The sequence below is a fragment of the Panthera pardus genome, unplaced genomic scaffold (assembly GCF_024362965.1).
Source record: "Panthera pardus isolate Hobbes unplaced genomic scaffold, ASM2436296v1 HiC_scaffold_6, whole genome shotgun sequence".
Taxonomy (NCBI): Eukaryota; Metazoa; Chordata; class Mammalia; order Carnivora; family Felidae; genus Panthera; species Panthera pardus.
Genome location: NW_026526991.1, coordinates 52013120 through 52031723, shown reverse-complemented (window position 1 = coordinate 52031723; position 18604 = coordinate 52013120). Strand labels below are relative to the sequence as shown.

The 18604-nt window shown below is 40.9% G+C and overlaps 1 protein-coding gene and 1 long non-coding RNA gene across 9 annotated transcripts in view; one reads left to right on the top strand and one right to left on the bottom strand.

Moving 5' to 3' along the window:
* The window catches only part of LOC109270430 (uncharacterized), a 109987-nt gene extending 97144 nt beyond the window's left edge, over window positions 1-12843 (top strand). Inside the window, exons 6-7 of one of the 2 annotated variants that reach the window (XR_002081519.2) lie at window positions 9184-9489; window positions 12627-12843. This is a non-coding gene — a long non-coding RNA (uncharacterized LOC109270430). Of the gene's footprint in view, window positions 1-9183; window positions 11224-12626 lie in introns of those variants that run through there. The other variant, XR_008419613.1, reaches the window with a different exon arrangement.
* CUNH12orf56 (chromosome unknown C12orf56 homolog) overlaps window positions 1-17413 on the bottom strand; it is a 112235-nt gene extending 94822 nt beyond the window's left edge. For 3 of the 7 annotated variants that reach the window (XM_019454998.2, XM_053895494.1, XM_019454994.2), the window contains exon 1: window positions 17027-17410. In XM_019454998.2, coding sequence (XP_019310543.2) covers window positions 17027-17278 — 252 coding nt within the window. In that variant the 5' untranslated portion in view covers window positions 17279-17410. Of the gene's footprint in view, window positions 1-17026 lie in introns of all 7 variants that reach the window. The other 4 variants (XM_019454996.2, XM_019454999.2, XM_019454992.2 and 1 more) reach the window with 3 other exon arrangements.
* Window positions 17414-18604: the final 1191 nt, after the last annotated feature.

Below are 18604 nucleotides of genomic sequence, written 5' to 3'. Positions count from 1 at the left end.
CTTAACCAACTGAGCCATCCAGGTACCCCTTTTTCCTTTTTTTTTATGTGTATTAATTTATTTTGAGAGAGAGAATGAGAGGGAGAGAGAGCATGCAGGGAGAGGGGCAGAGAGAGGGGGAGAGAGGAAACCCAAGCAGGCTCTGCACTGTCAGCACAGAGCAAGATGCGGGGCTCGATCCCACGAACTGAGAGATCACGATCTGAGCCAAAATCAAGAGTCAGATGCATAACAGACTGAGCCACCAGGCACCCCTCTAGCACTTTCTAATGCCTGACCTGACTTTTTGTGCCCCTGAGAAAGTTTCCTACTATATAACCACCATCACTATTACTTGGAGCCATGTGTTACTCCAACTGTAAGATTTGGGCCTTGGGAAAAATCTTTTAAAAATATCTTAGGAGATAATCAACGAGCCTTGGAATATTCTGACAGCCTGATACAAGGGTGTATTGGGCCATCCTGTATCAATTTGAGCAGATAAATTTATTCTGACAGTGTAATCTGTAGTAAACACCTGGTTTTTCTGGGGGTGAGGGTAAGAAGATGGAAGGGGGGCTGGAGTCTGAGTAGCTGCGGTCACTCATGTAGGCTCTGCATGTGCCTGTGTCCATCTGCAATACAAATTCTGTACACCAAGGCTCAGTTGAACTTGGTAGTACGATGCACATATTGCTGGGAAAATTAAGTACATCCGTGGTACTCTGATGGGAGAGGACACCTGGAAGCATGCACTAGGTTCTCCTGGATTTTATCTCATGCACCATTTTTTCCTTTGTTGAATTTAATCTGAATCTTCTCCTTATCATCAACCATTTGAATCTTGTGAGTCCTTCTGCTGAATCATCAAGCATGAAGGGCAGTCTTGGAGACCTCCTACACAGTAGGACGATCTTACCCAGCCATAAGGCCATTGGCTGAGACTACTGGTTCTGCCTCCTTTGGGCACTAGCAGTTTTGCCCTTTCACCAAGATAAGAGTCAGAGAGGGCCAGCCCACCTTCATTCTTCCCCTTCAAAGGATTCATAAGGATTCTGATCCTTGTGGCCAGATCCTCTCCAGAGTAAAGATGGGGGAAGAGGAAGAATTCAGTGTTCAAACAGTGTCATATAGAATACAGTAAAGCTAACATTTATTGAGCACTTATTATGTGTTCTTCTAAGTGCTTTATACATATGATTTCACTGAACCCTCAGAGACCTGCTCAGGGTTGCACTGCTAGTATGTGGCAGACCAGATTCAAAGTGAAACCTGTGCTCTTGACTTATACAAAATGACACACAAAGAATGAAACATGCATATGCCGAGAAACTAACTGCACTGTGGGTCAGAAAATAAGATTGTTTCTTTCTATTAGGAGGCAAAACAGTGTCACCATGACGTGGATTTTTGTATTCTCACTGTGAGACACTAAGAAGAAAGACTTTATTTACAAACATGATTCCTGTCATAACAAATGTCACACAACCCTAAAAATTCCAAATTTCTTAATTCCTGAATTGACCCATTTTGTTCAAGTGGCTCTCATTTCTTACGCATTCTGATGAATTGTCCACCTGCAGAGTTCCTATCAAAAGCCTGACATCAAAGAGGGATTAAAACATGAAAGAGAATCTCAGGTTCAGAAAGCCTGAGAAAAAATGAACTTATCATAAAATAATGTACAAAGACCAGGATTAAAATCACTTAAAAGCAAACTTCTGAGCGGAAGATACTAAAGTATCTGAAAGGAGGGGCACCTGTCTGGCTCAGTTAGGAGCATGCGACTCTTGATCTCGGAGTCATGAGTTCAAGCCCCATGTTGGGTGTGGGGATAATTTAAATAAATATTTTTTTTAAAAAGTACAGACTGAGGTCAAAAAATAAATAAATAGAAAATAAAGTGTCCCCCCAAAGCCATTAGGCAGACAGCGAACTAATTAGTATATACTATTCTAATTAAATTCTTATAGATCAATTCATTATTTTGTGCCCTAATTTTTTTTTTTTAAGTTTATTTAATTTGAGAGAAAGAGAGAGAATGCAGGAGGGGCAGAGAGAGAGGCAGAGGAATCCTAAGCAGGCTCTGTACTGTCAGCGCAGAGCCCAGTATGGGCTCAAACCCACAAAACTGCGAGATCATGACCTGAGCCCAAATCAAGAGTTGGTCTCGGGGGCACCTGGGTGGCTCAGTTGGTTAAGTGAGTTTGAGATCCACGTTGGGCTCCAGACTGACAGTGTGGAGTCTGCTTGGGATTCCCTCTCCCTCTCTCTCTCTCTCTCTCTCTCTCTCTCTCTCAATCTCTCTTTCTCTCCCTCTCTCTCTGCCCCACCCCTACTTGTGCTGTTTCTGTCCCTCTCAAAATAAATAAATAAACTTAAAAAAAAAAAAGTCAGATGCTAAACTGAGCCACCCAGGCGCCCTTCTCCTGTCTAGTTTAAAAGATAATTGTATAAAGCTGTAATTATAAATCTGTGTTGATGGACACTTAATGTAGAAACTGTAACGTGTATGATAATAACAGCACAAAGGAGTGGGGAGGGAACAGACTTATATTTTTGTATACTATTGAAATTGATAATGATCTGAGCTACATTGTTATAAAGTAGGATGTACATTGTACATACCCAGGGCAAACATTAATTTAAAAACTCCAAAATACATAGTATAAAAGAAGTCACAAGAGAATTCAAATCGGATACTAGCAAATACCTATTTGACACAAAGGAAGGCAGTAATAGGGAGGAAATAGGGGGAAAAAGACATATGAAAACAAATAGCAATAGAACAGATGTAAACCCTGCCTTATCAGTAATTATACTACTGTGAATGGATTAGACACTCCATTCAAAGTCAGGGATTGAAAGGATAGATTTTAAAAACATGATTTGACTAATGATTCACTTGTACTATAACAAGAGACTCACTTTCGAGTCAAAAACACAAATAGGTTGAAAGTAAAGGGACGGGAAAGATATACTGTGCAAACAGCAAGCAAAAGACAGCTGAAATGGTGATAGTACTCTTAGACAAAATAAGACTCAGTGCAAAAAAAAATTTTACTAGAGGGGAACCTGGCTGTCTTAGTTGTAAAACATGCAACACTGGATCTCAGCGTCGTGAGCTCGAGTCCCATGTTGGGCATGGGGTTTACTTAATAAAAACATATATATATACATACGTGTATATATATATATATACACACGTATGTATATATATATATACATACATATATATGTATGTATATATATATACACATATATATATACATACATATATATGTATGTATATATATATATTTAAAATATATATATATTTAAAATATATATATATTTTAAATTGTACAAGAGACAATTTATAATGATAACAGTTCAATCCATCAAGAAGTTATGACAATTATAAGCATATATGTACCTAAGAATAGAACCCCAAAATACATGAAGCAAAAACTGAAAGAATTGAAGAGAGAAATAAACTCAACCATAACAGCTGGAAACTTCAATACCCTACCTAAAAATTAGAGCAGAAATTAGTGAAATGGTGAATAGAAAAACAATAAGGAAAATCAACCAAACCAAAAATTGATTCATTGAAAATCAACATAACTGACAATCCTTTAACAAGATTAACCAAGAGAAAAAGAGAGAAGACTCAATCTATACCTATAATCAGGTATAAAAGGAGATAGTATCAACCTTACAGAAATAAAAAGTATAAAGGAATCCTATGAACAACTGAATACCAACAAATTAAAATGCCTGGATAAAACAGACCAATTCATAGAAAGACAGGAACTACCAAAACTAACTCAAGAGAAGTAGAAAATATGAGTAGACCGTTAACAGCAATATAAATAGAACTATGAGAGATTGAATTAGTAACAAAAAAACTTCCCACAAAGAAAGGTACAGTAATACATGGTCTCATTGGTGAATTCTACCAAATGTTTAAAGAATTAACACCAATCCCTCACAAACTCTTCCAAAAAGTAGAAGAGGACCAAACACTTCCTATATTATTCTGATACCAAAACCAGACAAAGACATCATAAGAAAACTACAGACCAATAATATTTCTTGTAAATATAGATGTAAAAGTCCTCAACAAAATGCTTACAAACCAAATCCACAGAAATGTATTAAAAAAAGATTAAAAGGCACTGGAGTTGAGAGTTATAGATCTAACAGAAGACCTTAGCACAAGCATTTACCCATTCAGTTATCTCCCTTGTTCAAGAAAATTCTAAATAAAGTATCACTGAGAGAAATGATGACACTTGACTTTCATGATGTCATTTTCCCCCCTATTTAGAAAATACAGGTTTAAGAGATTATTATTATTAGAATTGCTCTAATCCCTTCATTTACCACCTGGCCTATTCCATATTCAGTAGGAAAGGTAGGGTTTTTGTTTGTTTAATTTACAAAGTTAGTAGTTTCTCTATTTATTTTTTTTCTTTTTTTTTTTTTAATTTTTTTTTTAACGTTTATTTATTTTTGGGACAGAGAGAGACAGAGCATGAACGGGGGAGGGGCAGAGAGAGAGGGAGACACAGAATCGGAAGAAGGCGCCAGGCTCTGAGCCATCAGCCCAGAGCCCGACGCAGGGCTTGAACTCACGAACCGCGAGATTGTGACCTGAGCCGAAGTCGGACGCTCAACCAACTGAGCCACCCAGGCGCCCCTAGTTTCTCTATTTAAAAAGTGATGGCAGACAGGAACTTTATTATGATAAGACCTGATTAAAGTATGTATTCTCGAGGAAAACAGCCCCAGGAAGAAATAATCAGCAAATCCAGAGGAGACATTCTACAAAAAAAAAAAAAAAAAAAAAAAAAAAAAAAAAAAAGGGCCATCTCTTCAACATGTAAAAACAAGGCAAGGAGGGGTGGTGATACTGTTAGTCTAAAAAGGGGTCCAGGAGACAGAACAACCCACACATTTGACCAGCACAAAAAGACAAAAAGATAAAAAGATGTGACTATTGATGGGAAGTAATAGGAAATAAACAGCACCAGCTAGGAGTATTGTCAAAACACTGCCCCTGGATCTTACCCAGTTTAAAGCAACTATAGTGGATGAAGGACATGCCCAAGGATTCCAGATCCAGATTGTGGAAAATTCTCCAGAAAAAGTGATCTCATTTCTCCAGCAAATAACTGACAGAAAAATGAAAGAGGAAGGAAGAACTGTCATAGATTAAAAGGGATTTAAGAGACAGATAACCAAACACAATTTGGTGGGGACCATTATTTGAATCCTAATTCAAACAAACCCACTATGGAGAGAGCCAAAGCATAAGAGACTTTTAAAAACTGAGAACAAACTGAGGGTTGATGGGGGGTGGGAGGGAGGGGAGAGTGGGTGATGGGTATTGAAGAGGGGATCTTTTGGGATGAGCACTGGGGGTTGTATGGAAACAAATTTGACAATAAATTTCATATATTAAAAAAAAAACCCCACTATAAAGAGACATTTTTTAAGGGGTACCTGGCTGGCTCAGTCAGTTGATCTTGGGGTTGTAAATTCAAACCCCATGTTGGGTGTAAACATTACTTAAATATAAAATCTTAAAAAAAAAAAAAAAAAGACATAAACCAGAGGAAAAGTCAAAAGGGAAAATCTGAAGGTAGACACCACGTACTGGACCACAATTTGGAGATCATTTTATTTCATGGGACATTAAGTAGTGGAAGTAAGTCCCCAAAAGAGCTAAATTGTGAGATATCTTTCAACTTCCATGGTCCTTTGATGACCTAACTTCCTCTCTGACAGCAAGCTCTAACTCTCCCGTCTCTGTCTCCAAAAACTGGAGGAAAGCAAGTAATAAATTAATTCACTCAAATTTCAATTTAATGAATTACTTGTTCCACAAGGATTTCAGAGCAAATCTGAAGGAGGGCCAGTGGTAGGATTAAAGGTACTGATGAGATAGCCTATCAATGTATGGAGATATCTTGAATGGATTTCCCTCAAATTAAACCACATTAGCAATTACCTATGTCAGGCTGTACACAAACTTATTCCTTAGTAGAAGCTATTTTTACATTTAACATTTGGCAAATTCTTCCACTGACATAATTAAAAAACTGCAGCCTCCACCAGGTGGGTTTTTTTTTTTTTTTTTTCCATTATACTCTACCTGGGCTTTAGTGTATCAATCCCTAAGGACATCTAAGTAGATGAGCTTTTTTTGGGATCTATGAATATTGTTGGCAAGAATGATCCACCCACATATGCCAAAAAGAATAACCAGTTTGGAGAATTGGGCACAGCCCCATAATACTGGAGACTCCCTAGACTATTTCAGTGTTAGGCTTGAAAAATCATTGTCTCTGGGACAAGAGCCACAGCTAAGACTAAAAGGAAAAAAGGTTTCAAGGTTCGACCCTGTGAAGAGGATACGACATCCGTCTGCGTCTTTGCAACCAGACCTGTCCTTGAACGGCATCAGAAACAGCAATGACACCAGTGTGAGCTTTGAAGGACAACAATCTTGAATACAGAGGGGTGGTATGAGGAATGAAAAAGGTGTTTTATTTATAACTTCATCCTCTCCTTCCTGACAGCCAATGCCCAGGAGCCAGGTAATCTGCAAACTGAGGTGACCATGTTGTCTCTATTGCAAAACCTAAAAACTTCTAAAGCAATTTGGAATTTGGATGTAAGTGATGAATCACTGAATTCTCCTGAAACCAATATAGCACTGTATGTTAACTACAATTTAAAAAAATTAAAGGAAGAAAGAAAGAAAGAAGGAAAGAAAGAAGGAAGGAAAAGGAAGGAATTTGGAAAGCAGGAATTTGTAGAAAGTCAGTTGTTACTGTGTGCATAATGGTTCAAGAATGCTGGCTGTAAGGTCAAAAGACCTGAATTTACATTCCAGCTCCAATGTTTTCTGAATATGACCTTGTGGAAATATTTCCCCTTTGGGGCGCCTGGGTGGCTCAGTCGGTTAAGTGTCCGACTTCGGCTCAGGTCATGATCTCGCGGTCTGTGAGTTCAAGCCCCACATCGGGCTCTGTGCTGACAGCTCAGAGCCTGGAGCCTGTTTCAGATTCTGTGTCTCCCTCTTTCTCTGACCCTCCCCTGTTCATGCTGTCTCTCTCTCTGTCTCAAAAATAAATAAACGTTAAAAAAAATTTAAAAAAAAAAAAAAAAAAAAAAAAAAAAAAAAAAAATATATATATATATATATATATATATATATATATATATATATTTCCCCTTTGTCTGCCTCCATTTTATCATCCAGGGGGGAAAAAAAGACAATATCATCTTCCTCATAGAGTTAATAAAATTAAATAAGATTTAAAGTGTTTGACACAAGGCTAACACATTAGTGCATAGCCAATAGATATCTATTACAGTTAATGACCTTTGATTCTTCCTAAGAACCTCAGTAATGCAATACTGGCTAGATTCATGGCCTACTCAGCATGGTATTTGTCACTGATGATGGCAGCAAGGGGCATTTGGGGAGAGAAGAGAATGCTCTTTTGTGTTACCTCAAATGAATAAGGCTTTATGTGAAAATATCTCTAACTTCTTTGACCACCTCTAAGAATAATACATCACTCATGAATGTATCTACATCATTTGGGGCCATATTTATATGTGCAACTGATTACTGATTTCTCTTACTTTTATTAAAATGCTACTTTTAAAATCCTAAGGGAGATCCCTTATTTTTTGTTTTTCAATTGAAGTAAAGTTGATAGTACTTCTTTCTTGTTTCTGAAAATTTTGTGAACAATTCTATATTTATCTTATCCCTTAGTCTTGTTTTCATAGTCTTGATTCAGATTTCTTCTTTCAGCTTTAATTTCAGAGAATAAACGCACCCTAGGCTTTTGGCAGTTGAGCATCTAGTTTCTAATTTATCCAGTTCAATTCATCATGGATACTTCTGAGTTCCTACTGCAAAGTGCAAAACTCAAAGATGCAAAATGTAAGATGGAGTTTCTCTTTTTTAAAAAGCTTAGAGTCTTCTGGATATTCAATGAAAACTTATTATTATTTTTTTAATGACCTGCTATGACCGAGGCAGGTATAGCTTAGAGAATCAAAGCTTAGAGAATCAAAGCATGGATGCCGCAGGCTGACTCCTAGAGTGCAAATTCTGGTTCTGCCACTTAGAGGATGACCTTGGGCAAGTTGCCTAAGTTCTCTGTACTTCAGGTTCTTTATCGGTAAAGCTAGATACAATATTATCTGGGGTTGTTGTAAAGATAAAGAAGTTCCAGGGTAAGTACTTAGAACAGAGGCTGAGTGGCATATAGTAAGCAATCAATAAAATGTCAGCAATTTGAGGTAGACATTAGAGCTGTTCAAATACTCCTTTTCTCTCTTTCAGACACGTGGAATGCATATATGGTAGGATCACGTTTTCCTGCCCCCTTTTAAGATAGGCATGGGCTATGTGCCTGACTCTAGCTAATAAAATGTGAGAAATTACATGTATCACTTCTGGGTAGAAGCTTAAAAATAAGTACATAATTTTCCAAGTTAATTTCCCTCTGCCTGGTGATTAAGCAAGCATATGGCTGAGATGGAGTCCCTGATACTAAGATGGGTGACTAAGTGTCACATATCTTGTGACTGAAACGAAGCTAATCCACAGTGGACAGTAACTTGGATGAGATGGACTTTGTGTTGTGTTAAAGCACTAAGACCTTGGGGCTGTTTGTTAGTGCAGTTAACCTAGGCTATCCCGACCAAGACACTATCATTCTAGGCACTGGGGGGTACATCAGTGAATCAAACTGACAAAATGCACACCCTCATGAAGTTTCTCAGGACTTGAAAGCAGGGGTGCCTGCCTGGCTCATTCAGTAGAACATGCAGATCTTGGTCTCAGGGTCATGAGTTCAAGCCCCACGTTTGGCATAGACCTCATATTAAAACAAACAAACCAAGAACAAGACTCGAATGCAAAATCCAAACTATTTTGTGCAAACTATTAAGAAACCAAAGGTGGCCCTCAGTTGGTTAAGTGTCCAACTCTTGATTTTGGTTCAGGTCATGATCTCACAGTTCATAAATTCGAGCCCCATGTTGGGCTCTGCTGCTTGGGATTCTCTCTTCCTCTCTCTCTCTGCCCCTCCCCTGCTCGTGCTCTCTCTCTTTCTCTCAAAATAAATAAACTTAAAAAAAAAAAAAAAGGATGGATTAGAGTTTACCACCTCTTTCTTCCTTCCACAGTGAGACTTTTGAAAGGCTGCAAATGAATCAAAAAAAAAAAAAAAAGCTAGAGAAGAAAAGAAGCATCCATAATATAGTCTCATCTTCCATAACTCTTACTACCAAAGTGCACGACTCAGGTAAACAACACAGAGATCATCTCATACAAGCACAAAGGAAGCATGAAAAAAGCTGAACCTGAGCATCAGGAGACCCTCTGAGACTTTGCCCTGGTTGTTCCGCTAACTGCTTATGTGTGATGAGTTGTCAAGTCTCCAGGGTCCCTCAACACTTGGAATAAGGAAATAGGATCTTTCCCTCTGAGAGGTAAACTGTATGATGTATCTGAGCATCCATTTACTCTTCCAGTTCTTCCCATTGACAGATAGTTTTTAACCATCTTCTATGTGTCAGGCAACATAATGCACAGTGACCCAGGGATGAACAAGACAGACAAGGTCTCATGGAGCTTGCATTTACTATGGGGGATGGACAATAATAAGTCATCAAACAGATTAATCTTATAATGCCAGTAATGTTAAGTGCTTTGAAACAAACAGATGTGGTAAGTGTGATGGGGAGTGGTACTCTAGATTGAGGGGTCATCAGAGGCATCCCTGTGGAGGTGAAACTGAATTTGGAAACATGACTGGCAAGAAGGAACTAACTCTCCGAAGATCTGGAGGAAGTGTTCCAGATAGGATGGCACGTGCAAAGTCCCTGAGGAAAGAAGGAAGAGCAAAAAGAGCTCAGGGAAGAGTTGGAGATGAGTCAGAGATAGAGCGGTCATATCATGGAGGCTTTTATAGGCAATACAAAGAAGAAGAGTGATATAACTTAATTCACACTTCATGTTTAAAAAGATCATCCCAACTGCTAGATGAAGAGGAATGAGTTTGGAGGTAATTTCAATAGTTGAGGTAAGGGACTGCACAAGTGGCATAAGTAAAAAAGGTAAGAAAGGTCCTGGCCAGATATATTTTGGAAGAGAAGTGACAAGGATCAGAACATACTATCCCAAAATATGGCACCTTGGTATACTGAATATTTTGAGCTGAAGGAATTTGAGAAAACAGCAGATGCAGGAAACTCTCTCTGATCTTTTTCCACCCTGCTCCCTTGAAGCAGGTCATAAGACCCTCATGGGAGAGGTGCCCTCCCTATACCCAGAGAAGGACACTGAGAGAAAGAAATGCAAACAAACAGACCTTGCTAGTTTTCCCTAGGTTATTATCCTTAGTCATACCCCCTTTTTTGTGCTATCCCATTTTTTTTCTTTATCCTAATATTAAACACACACAGATTGACCTGTCTCTTCAGGTCTTTGTTACCTTTATAGAGGCTCCCATATCATGTAAAATTTATATGAAATAAATGTGTAGGCATTTCTCCTGTTAATCTGTCTTTGTCAGTTTAATTTTCAGACTCAGCCAGGGACCCTGAGAGGGTCAAGGGAAACTTTTTCCTCCTCTACACAAATCAAGAGGGTATAGTGATTGTTGGATGTAGGGAGTGAAAGAATTAAGGCTGGTAGATGATGTTATTTCCTAAAATAAGGAAAGCCAAGGAAGGAACAAATTTAGGGGTAGAGATCAGGAATTCTGTTTTTGAATACGTTAAACTCGACATACCTACTGGACAGATTTTCAAGAAGAATAAACAAGACAGTATATTTAAACACCAAATACAGGGGCGCCTGGGTGGCCCAGTCAGTTAAGCATCCAACTTTGGCTCAGGTCATGATTTCACGATTCGTGAGTTTGAGCCCCACGTTAGGTTCTGAGCCTAACAGCTCAGAGCCTGGAGCCTGCTTCAGATTCTGTGTCTCCCTCTCTCTCTGCCCCTCCCCCACTCACACTCTCTCTCTCTCTCTAAATAATAAACAAAATTTTAAACACTTAATATATAATCAATGCTCAAAGAGTTATTTTCTTTCCAAACTTATTAAATCTTCTAAAGTCAAGTGCCCTAATATGAAAAGAGAAGATAATATCTATCTTACAGACTCATAGTGAACCTAACAGACTTAATATATGTGAATAAAGATTATCAATAATAACACGTATGTGGCTGTTACCTGTGCCAAGTACTGTTTTAAGTGAGTTACATTTATTTAATTTAATCCTCTCAAAAACAATCTAAGGTATCACCTCACGCCCGTCAGAGTGGCCAAAATGAACAAATCAGGAGACTATAGATGCTGGAGAGGATGTGGAGAAACGGGAACCCTCTTGCACTGTTGGTGGGAATGCAAATTGGTGCAGCCGCTCTGGAAAACAGTGTGGAGGTTCCTCAAAAAAAATAGACCTACCCTATGACCCAGCAATAGCTCTGCTAGGAATTTACCCAAGGGATACAGGAGTGCTGGTGCATAGGGCCACTTGTACCCCAATGTTTATAGCAGCACTCTCAACAATAGCTAAATTGTGGAAAGAGCCTAAATGTCCATCAACTGACGAATGGATAAAGAAATTGTGGTTTATATACACAATGGAGTACTACATGGCAATGAGAAAGAATGAAATATGGCCCTTTGTAGCAACATGGATGGAACTGGAGAGTGTGATGCTAAGTGAAATAAGCCATACAGAGAAAGACAGATACCATATGTTTTCACTCTTATGTGGATTCTGAGAAACTTAACAGGAACTCATGGGGGAGGGAAAGGGAAAAAAAAAAAAAAAAGAGGTTAGAGTGGGAGAGAGAGCCAAAGCATAAGAGACTCTTAAAAACTGAGAACAAACTGAGGGTTGATGGGGGGTGGGAGGGAGAGGAGGGTGGGTGATGGGTATTGAGGAGGGAACCTTTTGGGATGAGCACTGGGTGTTGTATGGAAACCAATTTGACAATAAATTTCATATATTAAAAAAAAACAATCTAAGGAAGGCACAGAATAGATGTTAAATAACTGGACCATATCTATACAGGTAGACAGCAAAACCTGAATAAAAATAAAAATGTATTATTAGGGGCATCTGGGTGGCTCACTCGGTTAAGCATCCAACTTTTTTTTTTAATGTTTATTTATTTTTGAGAGAGAGAGAGAGAGAAAGGCAGACAGAGAGAGGGAAACATAGAATGTGAAACAGGCTCCAGGCTCTGAGCTATCAGCACAGGGTCTGATGCGGGGCTCGAACTCATGAACTGCAAGATCATGACCTGAAGTCAGATGCTTAACCAACTGAGCCACCTAGACGCCCAAGCATCCAACTCTTGATTTTGGCTCAGGACATATCTCACGGTTCTTGGGATTGAGCCCCGCATCAGCCTCTGTGCAGACAACACCAAAGCCTGCTTGGGATTCTCTCTCTGTCTCTCTCTCTCTCTCTCTCAATAAATAAACATTTAAAAATGTATATATTATGAAATGCCCAATGTATATTGCAGATCATCAAATCAGAAACAGAAGAAACAGATTATGTTGAATATTTAACAAATATGTATTGACCATCTGGTCTATCTAGGAGCCAGAAAGAAATACAGCAATGAAGAAAACAGACCAAAAGGCCTGCCCTCATCAGCTCAGAGGAGGAAAAACAGCTCAGAGAAAGAATGACTGGGGCTTAGCCTAGAAGATGTGTTGGCTCTGAACATACTAGTGGGGAAAGCAGGGATTAGTTGGCAAACTACTGCGGCCCCTGCAGCACAGCCCGTGACCTGTTTCTTTTCAAGCTAAGAATGTTACATTTTTTTAAAGTAAACTCTATGCCCAACGTGAGGCTCAAACTCACTACCACAAGATCAAGAGTCGCATGCTCTACTCACTGGAACCAGCCAGGCGCCCCTGTTTTTACATGTTTTAAAAGGAGAGAGAGAAGGAGGAGAGGAAGAGAATTATAAATATGATGATCTGAACAACCTTGAAGGAGGAGAAAATGTTCAAGACAAGCAAACAGGCCAGGCTGTAAAAGGTGCGTTTGTGGCCGGTTGAGGAAGCCACACGGAGCCTGGGACGACTGGAGAGCCAATATTCGCTGGGAAGGGTGGTGAAAAGACAGACAGGCAAGAGACTACAGGCAAGGCTGCTGGAGTTGACGGATTTTTTTTTCTCTGTAGGTGATGGGATGGCCTTGAAGGAGAGTGAATTCATAGGAAATTCACTTCTGGAAAGCTGCTTCTCACACTTGAAAAATATGTGCTTAATCTTGGAAGAGCTTGAAGAAGTGTTTTGATGCCCACAACAAGAGCAGAACTCTAGAGTATTCTTCCAAAAGCAACTTTTGAAACAGTGGGGGAGGGGCAGAGAGCGAGGGAGACAGAATCTGAAGCAGGCTCCGGGCTCTTAGCTATCAGCACAGGGCCCGACGCGGGGCTCAAACTCACGAACCTTGAGATCATGACCTGGGCCGAAGTCAGATGCTTAACTGACTGAGCTACCCAGGCGCCCCCCAAAAGGAACTTTTAAAGAAAACGTCAGCCTTTTTATAAAAGCTCCACCCAAGCAACCTTAGAAACTCTCTTTTAGGACATGGACCATATCAAACACTTGAGATCTCCAGGTGGATTTTAAGCACATCTTTGCTGGAAGGGAAATCTCATTTGTATCCAATCCAAGTTCTGGTGTAACTTTTTGCTGCTGTTACCTTCAAAATTTTTTAATGTCTATTTATTTATTTCTGAGAGAGAGAAAGAGAGGCCATGGGGGGAGGAGCAGAGAGAGACAGAGAATCCCAAGCAGGCTCCATGCTATCAGCTTAGAGCCTGATGCAGGGCTCAAACTCACGGACCGTGAGATCATGATCTGAGCTGAAATCAAGCACAACTGAATGAGCTACTCATGTGCCCCTCCATTTTTTTTCTTTAGGAGAGAAAATGGAATTTTATTTGCAATTTTTTTTTCTGAGGTGTAACTGTAACATGAGACATGAACTAAATAAGGAATCTGACTGAACATGGGAAGAAGGCTGGGGCCCAGAGGCATAAAGGACTGGTTTGCTTGGGAGTTTACTGCTGTGACAGCTAGAACAAAGGCAGAATGGAAACCTGAGCCAATTGAAAGTTAAATAACAAGAAGACAAACTTTTACAGTAAAATGAGAAAACCTTTGAGAATGGAAAAGGATGTCTAAATAGTTGGCCCTAGAGGACAGCACCCTAGTTAAAAAAAAAAAAAAAAGATTAAACAGTTTATCTTTCAAGGTAGGAGAAACCAGTTCTAAGAAACAAAGGTGCCTGGCACCAAAATCATGTGATTTAAGAAACTACTGACTTAGCACGGATAGGAGATGACTATATGAGATATAACACAGAAATCAGGAAAATTCTCTATATTATGGTATTAAGTTCGGACTTAATGTTCATAGAGGGACAATTAGTCAGCTACATCTGTGGCCAGTAATTGGTGCTAGAGAAAGCAACTCTGTGACTGACACCCATTTTCATACACCCTGTGAAGCTGTGCAAGCCACTGAACTATAATAACCCTAAAATTATCTTATAAAACCTCAGAAAAAGGGATCGTTAAGGCATTTGTACTTGGCATGATTATATTTCTCACTGAAACAATACTTTTAAAAAATGATTACCTGTTTTTAAAAAATATTAAGAGGAAAACAGTTCTGTATTCATTTGCTGTTGTAACATATTAACATAAACTCTGTGGCATTAAACACCACAGATTTATTCTCTCATAGTTCTAGGGGTCAGAGGTCCAAAATGGGTCTCACTGGGCTAAACTCAAGGTGTTGGGAGGACGGCATTCCTTCTGGAGGCTCTAGGAGAAAACCTGTTTCCAGGCCCTTTCCAGCTTCTAGAGGCTGTCCACATTCCTCGTCTCCTGGCTCCTTCCTCCTTCAGAACCACTAGTCTCTTTGCTGCAGTGCTCTGCCTGCCTCTTTCTGCCCCCCTTTTCCACTTTGAAGGATTTGTGATTACATTGGGCCCACTCAGATAATCCAAAATAACCTCCCTATTTTATTTATTTGTTTGTGTAGGCTTCTTTATTTTGCTTTTTATTGGACAGGTTTGGGGTTTTTTTAATATCCTTATTTATTTGTTTATTTATAGAGAGAAAGAACAAGTTGGGGAGGGGCAGAGAGAGGGGGCGCCAGAGGATCCGAAGCGGGCCCTGCACTGACAGCAGAGAGCCTGATGCGGGGCTTGAACTCCCAAGCCGTGAGATCATGACCGGAGCTGAAGCCAGATGCTCAACTGAGCCACCCAGATGCCCCAGTCTCCCTATTTGAAAGTCATCTGATAGCAAGCAACCTTAATTGCATCTGCAACTTTTAACTCCTCTTTGCCATGTAATGTAACATATTCACAGGTTCCAGCAATGTTCTGCCTACCACAACTTTAACCGCAGTTAAACTATATCGTGAAAGATGGACCTTCAATCTGTCAGCAGTGCTAAAATCATAGATCTGTTCAGCACCTTTATAGACATTACACATTCTTCTATAAGCCTGAAAGGTAAATTATGTACATAAAGCATGACCAAATAAATTGGTATGCCTTTTTGTAGGATTCTTGGCTTGGAGGCCTAGGGAACTTTATTGCACTTTTCAGATTCTAACAGCTCAAAAAGAAAGATTTATAGCAACTACTGAAATATATATACTGTATTTCTTGTTGGGGAGAGTCACAGTATCCTAAAATCATTACATTTTGTCAAAACAATAAATGTTTACACTGCAGACAGTATTCAAAGCTGAGCATTTAATGTTTTAAAGACATTTGGTAAAGGAAATTAATTTTTTAAATTTTAGTTCAAGAGAATGAAAATAGTGGTAGTAAGGAAGAAGGCAGTTTTGCTTCAAACTTTTACTCAAAAAAAAAAAAAAAAAGCAAATAAATTTGCACAGTGATATTAGCCCACAGGGCTATTTTAAAAAGAAAAAAAAGAAAGCTTTTTTTTTTTTTCTCAGTTAATTTTATCCTTTTTTTTACAGATGTGTTCCAAACAAACTAGGATTGTCTTTGCAAAACAGCCCCATTAAGAGTTCACCAACTTCTCCCTTGGGTGATGCAGAGACTCAGACAAGGGGGGGTGGGGATGGGGGGGGAAACTAGGCTAGACACTTGTCCCCAGTGGAAAAAAGAACACACCTGGAGAGCAGCTGAGCTAAAGGGAGCCAAGGGGGGAAAAACAGTAATTGGAGAGGAGACTGCTTAACAATCTTTTGTTGATTTATAAGGTATATCTATTCCTGGAGGGAAGGGATACAGTAGCAGAACACTAAAACTGGGACAAGGGGTGGCTGTGCCAGATTGTATCTTCTGCGAGAAGTTTTCCCAGCATGGCCTGGGCCCAGCTTGGATCAAGTGACCTGTGTGAGATTGCCGGGCATCCTGTGCACATCTCTTTCATTCATTCATTCATTCATTCATTCATCCATTCACTTATACTGAGCACCTAACACGCTCTAAGCACTGCTGATTTAAAAAAAAATAAACAAGGCATAAAGTACTTAGCACACTGCATTTATTTGCATTGGTTTTGGCTTTTTATCTCTCCCACAACAGTTTCTAGGAAGGGGCCCTATTTCCTTTGTGCATCCTCAGTGTCTAGAACAAGTGCCTGGCACAGGCTAGATGCTTAATGAAAAAAAAATGACTTTAAAGCGTAGTTTTGATAGGGGGCTATGTTCTCAAACCTGTATCCCTATTTGGGGGTACAAGGGCTGACCGGTACACACGATGAGAATGGGCAGGGCATTTTTATTCGGCGTCCATACAGCAATCCACCGTTTTCCTGTGTGTCTGCTAGTCCCAAAGTAAGTTAAAGAAAAGTACGGGAGTCCAGAGGGGGATAGGGAAGGTCGGCCTTCCCCTCCCTCTTCCCGCGTGCGGCAGGCCTGGAACCTGGGGGGGAGGTACCCAAGAAGGGATTCCCGCAAGCCCACCTGCCCGCCCGCGCTCCTCACCAGGTCAATGGCCACGACGTCCCGCAGCGCCACTGCTCGCCGTATGGACTTGGGCGGGTTCTCGGTCAGGTAGATGAGCCGATCGCTGAGGACCACGTACTTGAAGGTGTGCTTCTCCGAGTCGGACACCACGATGCACGGCTCGTAGGCGCGGATGGCGTCGTAGACCTCGGGCGGCAGCCGCCTCCGCAGGAACGCGTCCAGGCGGCTATTCGTGTGCGCAGGGAAGCCGGCCCTTGCGGAGCCGGCCATGTGCGGCGGCCGCGGCCCGGCCTAAAGCGGGGGGTTGGCGGACGCCTGTGCAGGGCCCCGCCTCCGCGCCGCCTGCGGTGGAACCCGCGCGCGCCACAAAGCCGCCCGCCCTACCGCGGCCACCTCCCCCGGGCGCAGTGCGCGGGGCCCCCAACTTCGGGGCGCGACCCCGGGGCCTGGCTCCCTGGAGCACCCTCCCCGGCCCCGGCCCCGCCTCCCGCCCATCCTCGTGCCAACCTCAGACAACAATGGACCGGGCGAGATGCTGGTCCTTCAGGTGAATCATCATCACGCATCCCCGGGGGCTGCGGGGCGGATATTTAGCGGCTCTCTTCGCCCTCTGCTCACAGCAGCCCGAACCTCCCCCCCTCCCCACCGCCTGCCCCAGCTCTGGAGGACCGCGCCGTTCCTAACAGACTGTGCTGATGAGGGAATCCACAAGTTTAAACTGCTCTTCTGTTAGAAACGAGAGGAAATTTACCGATTTATTTTTTAACAGGCAGAACACCCCTAGGACGCTCTTAAGAGCAACCACGCGGATTTAGCATTTGCTTATAACATTGCCTGATACAGTCCTCTAGTGTTTCATGAGTATAAACACACACCTTTTCTGTCCAACTAATTGAAAGCTCTCTCTCTGAAGTAAATCCTATACGTTAATTTGGCACGCCAGAGCCTAATGGGGATGCTTGTGTTCCCCGTGTCCAGGGACAAAGCCCCGTAGACCGGCGGAGCCCGGTCTGTGTAGGATAAATGAATGGGTGAGGCCTGCATTTAAGGAAATGGAACACGAGGGGTTGAGGAATGCTGATTGCCCAGCCTTGAAGCTGCATGACAGTAAAAGTACTGAGTAGTTTTTACAGATCACTTATCGGTTTAGGTTAGTGAGATGAGAAGGGCATAGCAGACACCTGCCTCTCATAACCCTAGGCAGTAACTTTCATTTTAATTTCAAATTCTGGGGAAGTCATTCCCTCTCCCTGCCCATTAACCCAAAGAAATGATACACATTTATGTGTATTTTTGTTCCAGCTACCAACAACTCAGAATCAAATTGTGTATTCTTTATTGCAGTTCATGTTCTCCTCCTATTTTACTGTTGTATACTATATGCTGTAAGCAACTTCATGTCTTTTATGGAAAAAGTATAAACGAATTAAAATACACAGATATTGTGGACTAAAACACTGCAAAAAAGGAACGGAGGACAAATGGTTGGGTGGCTAACCAAGTCTGAGGTTAGCAGCAAAACAAAACAAAACAGTATTTCTTTTATTGGAGAGGTTGTGTTTAGTGCCTAAGGAGAGAAGTGCCACCTGCTGACAA